This window comes from Oncorhynchus masou, chromosome 6 (assembly GCF_036934945.1).
Source record: "Oncorhynchus masou masou isolate Uvic2021 chromosome 6, UVic_Omas_1.1, whole genome shotgun sequence".
NCBI lineage: Eukaryota > Metazoa > Chordata > Actinopteri > Salmoniformes > Salmonidae > Oncorhynchus > Oncorhynchus masou.
In genome coordinates this window covers 74,301,207-74,309,823 of record NC_088217.1, presented here as the reverse complement: position 1 = coordinate 74,309,823, position 8,617 = coordinate 74,301,207, and the positions used below count along the sequence as shown (strand labels likewise).

At 43.2% G+C, this 8,617-nt stretch overlaps 1 protein-coding gene across 1 annotated transcript in view; it reads right to left on the bottom strand.

The window, feature by feature from the left end:
• LOC135542598 (FERM and PDZ domain-containing protein 4-like) overlaps positions 1 to 8,617 on the bottom strand; it is a 38,824-nt gene that overhangs the window by 9,988 nt on the left and 20,219 nt on the right. Inside the window, 5 exon segments of the mRNA XM_064969695.1 lie at positions 599 to 730; positions 960 to 1,067; positions 4,454 to 4,558; positions 4,675 to 4,720; positions 5,571 to 5,673. Of these exon segments, the coding sequence (XP_064825767.1) occupies positions 599 to 730; positions 960 to 1,067; positions 4,454 to 4,558; positions 4,675 to 4,720; positions 5,571 to 5,673 (494 nt within the window).

Below are 8,617 nucleotides of genomic sequence, written 5' to 3'. Positions count from 1 at the left end.
ATGGGAATAGGGTGCCATTTGGGATGTGTACTTTGTCTGTCTCAGCTAGAAGCTTGGAGTGTGATTGTGCGGTAGTGCTGGAATAGAATTGCCTCTTATCTATAGGATACTAAGTGAAGAGGCCGAGGTGAGAGTGTGTTTTGGAAGCAGAATGGGATCACTGAGGGTGACTCTGGGCTTGCAACAGATGAATGACTTTCATTCTCTCTATTCTCTCTGGGACGTTGATAACCTGGACCTGTAGCTCTAGAGCTCCATACTGAGGCCTATCCTCCTGATATAGGCTAGGGGTGTCTAGTTCAGTTACATATATTATTCTTTCTTCCGCTCTTTTTCAAACTATTAGGACTTATGGCAGAAAGCAGAAGTTCCATTTGCTTCGTGTTAGATGAAATGCATAAGTGTATACTGCAAAGCACTAGTAAAAAGGGCTTTGCAAATTGATTGGTTGATTGAGTCATTGATTGACCTCTGTCATGAATTGCCCTCTTGGCCGGGTATACCTTACTTAAGAGGTCGCTTGACCTCAATGGGACTTCCTGGATAAGTAAAGGTCAAAGCAATGACTTAGCGTTAGCATGCCTACAGTAATTCCTACCTGAGTTAGCATCTCCTGTTCATGCAACAGTAGCAGCCTGCTGCCCGATCCCTCCGTCCGCTGTTCCAGCATCAGGGAGAAGTGCTCAATGCACTTGATAGACAGCTTCTCTTGTAAGGTCATGATAACATCCTATCACACCATAACCAAAGGTCAATTTCAATGTCCTAATACCAAATGATACATTTTATATTTGTTTTCTTGTTTTCTGCCACTGTGTAGCTAAGATGGTTAGAATGCAATTTGCATTTCAAGTCAAGGTTGAGTCCCCACGCCATATTCCATTAATTTCCTCCCATTTCACCACAGTAATTATAGAAACAGTGCCACTCCAACCCCCTCCACAAAGTGCCACACACACCTTGATGGATGTGCTGCAGTCGAACCGGAACGACTTGGTCTGCCCGTTCTCCAGGTACACCTTCAGAACGTTCTGCATGAAGAGGAGGGAGTTGTCCTTCACTGTGTTCTGGGTGGGAAGGAGACACAGAAGAATGACATACAAGACATACAGTAGCCTACATGAAGAGAACAGAGTTGTCCTTCACTACGTTCTAGGTGGAAGCAGGACTTACAAAGGAATGACCTTATATTGCTTGCTAGCATTGTTGAACTGTCTGGATGTAGTCAGATAAACAAGCGTATATCAACACAGAAAGTATTCAGTCCCCTTGACTTTTCCCGCATTTTGTTACAGCCTTATTCTAAAATGTATTAAATTGTTCCCCCCCTCATCCAGCTACACACAATACCCCATAATGACAAAGCAAAAACGTTTTTTTTTAAATGTTAGCAAATTTATGAAAATTTCTAACGGAAATATTACATAAGTATTCAGACCCTTTACTCTGTACTTTGTTGAAGCACCATTGGCAGCGATTACAGACTCAACTCTTCTTGGGTATGACGCTACAAGCTACAGGCACACCTGTATTTGGGGAGTTTATCCAATTTTCTCTGCAGATCCTCTCAAGCTCTGTCAGGGTGGATGGGGAGCATCGCTGCACAGCCATTTTCAGTTCTCTCCAGAGATGTTTGATCGGGCTCAAGTTGGGGCTCTGGCTGGGCCACTCAAGGATATTCAGCGATTTGTCCCGAAGCCACTCTTGCGTTGCCTTGGTTATGTGCTTAGAGTCGTTGTCCTGTTGGAAGATGAACCTTTGCCCCAGTCTGAGGTTTTGAGCTCTCTGGAGCATGTTTTCATCAAGGATCTCTCTGTACCTTGTTCCGTTCATCTTTCCCTCGATGCTGACTATTCTCTCAGTCCCTGCAGCTGAAAGAAATCCCCAAAGCATGATGCTGCCACAAGCATACTTCACCGCAGGGATGGTGCCAGGTTTCCTCCAGATGTGACGCTGGGCATTCAGGCCAAAGAATTCAATCTTGGTTTCATCAGACCAGAGAATCTTGTTTCTCATGGTCTGAGACTCTTTAGGTGCCTTTTGGCAAACTCCAACCAGGCTGTCATGTGCCTTTTACTGAGGAGTGGCTTCCGTCTGGCCACTCTACCATAAAGGCCTGATTGGTGGAGTGTTGCAGAGATAGTTGTCCTTGTGGAAGGTTCCCCCTTCTCCACAGAGGAAGCCTATTGCTCAGTTTGGCCGGGGCAGCCAGCTCTAGGAAGAACGTTGGCAGTTCCAAACTTCTTCCATTCATGAATGACGGAGGCCACTGTGTTCTTGGGGGATCTTCAATGCTGCAGAAATGTTTTGGTACCTTTCCCCAGATCTGGGGCAAAGGGTCTGAATACTTATGTAAATAAGGTAAATCTGTTTTTTAGGTTTAATAAATAAACATTTTTTTTGTATGAGGTACTGGGTGTAGATTGATATAGAAACTTTTTGTTTAATCGATTTTAGAATAAGGCTGTAATGTAACAAAATGTGGAAAAAGTCAAGGGGTGTGAATAGCAATATCCATACTAGCACACCATTTAGAATGCATCCCCAATAAATTGTTTCATTTGAACTGATATGCTGATGTGTATATTATTATTATTTTTATTTTTTATTTTACCTTAATTTAACCAGGCAAGTCAGTTAAGAACAAATTCTTATTTTCAATGACAGCCTAGGAACAGTGGGTTAACTGCCTGTTCAGGGGCAGAACGACAGATTTGTACCTTGTCAGCTCGGGGGTTTGAACTTGCAACCTTCCCGGTTACTAGTCCAACGCTCTAACCACTAGGCTAAGCAGCCGTCCCATATCAGAAGAGAGCCTTACTTATAAAAATAAACTACAAAGATATAATTCATGTGAACCAAATATACAGTTGAAGTCAGAGGATTACATACACCTCAGCCAAATATATTTTAACTCAGTTTCACAATTCCTGACATTTAATCCTAGTAAAAAGTCTCTGTCTTAGGTCAGTTAGGATCACCACTTTATTTTAAGAATGTGAAATGTCAGAATAATAGTAGATAGAATTACTTATTGCAGCTTTATTTCTTTCATCACATTCCCAGTGGGTCAGAAGTTTACATACACTCAATTAGTATTTGCTAGCATTGCCTTAAATTGTTTAATTTGGGTCAAACGTTTTGGGTAGCCTTCCACAATCTTCCCACAATAAGCTGGTGAAACTGAATCAGGTTTGTTGGCCTCCTTGCTCGTGTACGCCTTTCCAGTTCTGCCCACAAATTTTCTATGGGATTGAGGTCAGGGCTTTGTGATTGCCACTCCAATACCTTGATTTTGTTGTCCTTAAGCCATATTGCCACAACTTTGAAAGTATGCTTGGGGACATTGTCCATTTGGAAGACCCATTTGCAACCAAGCTTAAACTTCCTGACTGATGTCTTGAGATGTCTTCCTCATAATGTCATCTATTTTGTGAAGTGCACCAGCCCCTCTTGCAGAAAAGCAGTTGGGATGTTGTTCTTCGGCTTGCAAACCTCCCCCTTTTTCCTCCAAACATGACCATGATGATGGTCATGATGGTCATTACGGCCAAATAGTTCTATTTTTGTTTCATCAGACCAGATGACATTTCTGCAAAAAGTACGATCTTTGTCCCCATGTGCAGTTGCAAACCGTAGTCTGGCTTTTTTATGGTGGTTTTGGAGCAGTGGCTTCTTCCTTGCCGAGAAGCCTTTCAGGTTATGTCAATATAGGATTCATTTTACTCTGGATATAGATACTTTTGTACCTGTTTCCTCCAGCATCTGGGATTGATTTGCACTTTTTGCACCAAATTACGTTAATCTCTAGGAGACAGAACACGTCTCCTTCCTGAGCGGTATGACGGCTGCGTGATCCCATGGTGTTTATACTTGCGTACTATTGTTTGTACAGATGAACGTGGTACCTTCAGGCGTTTGGAAATTGCTCCCAAGGATGAACCAGACTTGTGGAGGTCTACAATTTTTTTCTGAGGTCTTGGCTGATTCCTTTTGATTTTCCCATGATGTCAAGCAAAGGGGCACCAAGTTCGAAGGTAGGCCTTGAAATATATCCCCAGGTACACATCCAATTGACTCAAATTATGTCAATTAGCCTATTAGAAGCTTCTAAAGTCATGACATAATTTTCTGGAATTTTCCAGGCTGTTTAAAGCCACAGTCAACTTAGTGTATGTAAACTTCTGACCCACTGGAATTGTGATACAGTGAATTATAAGTGAAATAATCTGTCTGTTAACAATTGTTGGAAAAATAACTTGAGTCATGCACAAAGTAAATGTCCTAACTGAAATTTGTGGAGTGGTTAAAAAACAAGTTTTAATGACTCCAAACTAAGTGTATGTAAACTTCCAACTTCAACTGTACACAATTAACTTGCTCAGTTCAGTTGGTGGTTAAAGGTCAAATGGATAAATTCAATGGTCAACCATGTGACAGGAGGAGAACTTACCGGAACCTGACCGTTAATGATGACCTCTTCTGCGAAGCGCACTTTGACCGGATTGGACTTGAGCTTGGCTTTTTTGGCTGCACTGATGAACGCTGATTTGGGCGACTGAGAACAGAGCGATTTAGCACAGAGGTCAGGATGAAACCAATCTCTGTGTCGGGTGTGCAGCAATGTTACATCCTGTTATTATAACCAACAGTTCAAAAAATAAAGATACTCACAGGGTACGGCTGGACAACAGTCAACATAATGGACTCCTTACAGTTTCTGGAGGGAGAAAAGCACATTTAATTGACTGATAGTCACAGTGAATGACTTCAATTTAATGGCAACGTAAACAGGAAATCAATGATTTCCAATCCAATATAATGAACTACACGCGCACACAGGCACAGACGCGCACACACGCACGCATGCACACATGTTTGGAGGCACACGCACGCATGGACATACATACACACACCATATTCTGGTATCTGGGGGGGGGGGAAGAGATGTTATTAAAAATGTTCACGTCTCCACAAACAAACAGGCAAGAACACAGCCTCAATTCAGACTCTGACATTTATCAATTTCAAATGAAATGTCATGTCTGCTACGTTAGAAAGTATAATTACCCAAGCTTTTGGCTGAATTCTGTTCAGTACAATTGGCTCTGAATATGTGAGAGATGTCCAATCAAGTAATGCAGTCACGAAAATGCAATGTTCACTTTTCAGAATTGAACACAAAACGACCGAAAGGCCTTTTGACAAAGTCTGGTCATCCTTCAGAAATACAACAACTGTCATCCGTGTTTACACTCCACACATTTCTGAGAGCATAATCACAAAATAAAAACTACAACGTGAAGGACAGGACACAAGATGTCCCCCCCCCCCCCTAAGGGTACGGATGGGTCCGGGAAATTACAGCCATCAAATCACTGAATACTTTGTAACGTCTCTACTTTGTTAAGGAGACAGAAATAATGGTTTACGAAATTCTTTTCTCAAAAGGAGAAACGTGCCTGTAAAGTCTGGCGCCTGAAGGGACATAACAGCTGTTGGCACAGCCTGGACATAGTTACCCATGCTGAATACCCTAGATAAACAATAAGACAGACAGACAGGGTCACCTGACGAGGTCGATGACTCGTTCCCTGGGCACTGAGCTGACTGCCTCGTCGTTGATCATGATGATCTCATCTCCTGGGATCAGCTTTCCCTCCGAGGGACCTCCTGCAAACACACACACACACACACACACACACACACACACACACACACACACACACACACACACACACACACACACACACACACACACACACACACACACACACACACACACACACACACACACACACACACACACGAATACACATGAACACACATGCACACAGATCGTCAGGGATTTGTACATACATTTGTCGTAAACAATGCTGATGCACTGAGGCGTTTAGGCTCCGTGTTCACGTTGTCTTCGGTTCAAATCTGGTTTCAAACGTCAGCCCTACCCGCTAACGCCAAAGAAAAATGAACTCATGATGACATTTTTCTCAAAAACCCAGGTTCACTCAATTCCCAGGTGTGGCACAGTCTCTCTGCATCACACTCTCTCCTGTGGAGATTACGAGCTCTGGCAATTGAATCTCTCTGCTTGTGTTGTAGAGGCACAATGTAGAGGCACAGATGAAGATGGGCCTTTGTTCCCGATGCCTGCACCGATTCTGAAAGCGCTAATTATTTTCCAACAAGAAAGCCTGTTAGTGAGGTTCTGAATAAACGGATTGATGGATGACACTGGCTGAGGAGAGGAGACATGGGGAGAGAGCGTAGGGGGCTTCAGAAACTCTCCAAACATCTGAATAGAATAGAGAGACGCTAAGAGAGAATCACTCTGCCTTAACTGTTTTGTCGTCTCAGTCTGTAGTCACACTAAGCACCGGATGAGCAACACTCATAAGTTGACCGACAATGTTACATGTGTCAAAGTCTTTCAGTGGATTATTGGGATAAAATGAAAACAACATGGAATACCTAAAGGATCGATTGTCCAACAACCATCATGTAATCCATCAGTGATTGGTGTTTCTCACCGACTAATATTCGCTGTACCTCACCAAAGTTGTCAGATGAGAACAAAAAAGTAATTTGATTGGTGTCACTGCATGTCCAATTGCATCGTGTCATTTTAATTATCACACTAACTGACAGGGAAAAGCCACCACTACAGCACCGTGTTTCAGTGAGCTCATATACAGCCTAGCGGAGAGTCAGTTCACGAGGTAATTGTTCTGTCGAGAATTCATAATTGCTCAGAGGCTGCTATAGGCGAGATACAATCCATGGCAGTGGCTGCCTTATGCATTTATTTCGTCAGGCAGATAGGTGAAATAAAAAATACATCAAATCAAATCTTTATTTATTTGCAACTGCGACCTGGCCAAGATAAAGCAAAGCAGTGTGACACAAACAACAACAACAGAGTTACACATGGGATAAACAAACGTACAGGCAATAACATAATAGAAAAAGTATATGTAGAGTGTGTGCAAATGGCATAAGGAGGTAAGAAAATAAATAGGCCATAGCAGTGAAGTAATTACAATTTAAGAAATTAAAATTAAGAGTGATAGATGTGCAGGTGGTGATGTGCAAGTAGAAATACTGGTGTGCAAAAGAGCAAAAAAAGTAAATAAAAACAATATGGGGATGAGGTAGGTAGTTGGATAGGCTATTTACAGTTGGGCTGTGTACAGGTGCAGTGATCAGTAAGTTGCTCAGATAGCTGATGTTTAAAGTTGGTGAGGGAGATAAGTCTCCAACTTCAGCAATTTTCGCAATTCGCTCCAGTCATTGGCAGCAGAGAACTGGAAGGAAAGGCGGCCAAATGAGGTGTTGGCTTTAGGGATGACCAGTGAGATATACCTGCTGGAGCGTGTGCTACGGGTAGGTGGTGTTATGGTGACTAGTGAGCTGAGATAAGGCGGAGCTTTACCTTGCAAAGACTTTTGATGACCTGGAGCCAGTGGGTCTGGCGACGAATATGTAGCGAGGGCCGGCCAACGAGAGCAGACAAGTCGCAGTGGTGGGTAGTATATGGGGCTTTAGTGACAAAACGGATGGCACTGTGATAGACTGCATCCAGTTTGCTGAGTAGAGTGTTGGAGGCTATTTTGTAAATGACATCGCCGAAGTCGAGGATCGGTAGGATAGTCAATTTTACGAGGGTATGTTTGGCAGCGTGAGTAAAGAAGGCTTTGTTACCAAATAGGAAGCCGATTCTAGATTTAATTTTGGATTGGAGATGTTTAATATGAAACTGGATGGAGAGTTTACAGTCTAGCCAGACACCTAGGTATTGTAGTTGTCCACATATTCCAAGAACCGTCCAGAGTAGTGATGCTAGTCGGGCGGGTGTGGGCTGCGATCGGTTGAAAAGCATGCAATTAGTTTTACTTGCGTTTAAGAGCAGTTGGAGGCCACGGAAGGAGTGTTGTATGGCATTGAAGCTCATTTGGAGGTTTGTTAACACAGTGTCCAAAGAAGGGCCAGATGTATACAGAATGGTGTTGTCTGCGTAGAGGTGGATCAAGGAATCACCCGCAGCAAGGGCGACATCGTTGATAAATACAGAGAAAATAGTCGGCCTGAGAATTGAACCCTGTGGTACCCTCATAGAGACTGCCAGAGGTCCATACAACAGGTCCTCTGATTTGACACGCTGAACTCTGTCTGAAGTAGTTGGTGAACCAGGCAAGGCAGTCATTTGAGAAACCAAGGCTGTTGAGTCTGCCGATAAGAATGCGGTGATTGACAGAGTCGAAAGCCTTAGCCAGGTCGATGAAGACTGCTGTATAGTACTGTCTTTTATCGATGGCGGTTATGATATCGTTTAGTACCTTGAGCGTGGTTGAGGTGCACCCATGACCAGCTCGGTAACCGGATTGCACAGTGGAGGAGGTACGGTGGGGTTCGAAATGGTCAGTGATCTGTTGATTAACTTGGCTTTCAAAGACTTTAGAAAGGCAGGGCAGGATGGATATAAGTCTGTAGCAGTTTGGGTCTAGAGTGTCACCCCCTTTGAAGATGGGGATGACCGCAGCAGCTTTCCAATCTTTAGGAATCTTAGACAATATGAAAGAGAGTTTGAACAGACTGGTAATAGGGGTTGCAACAA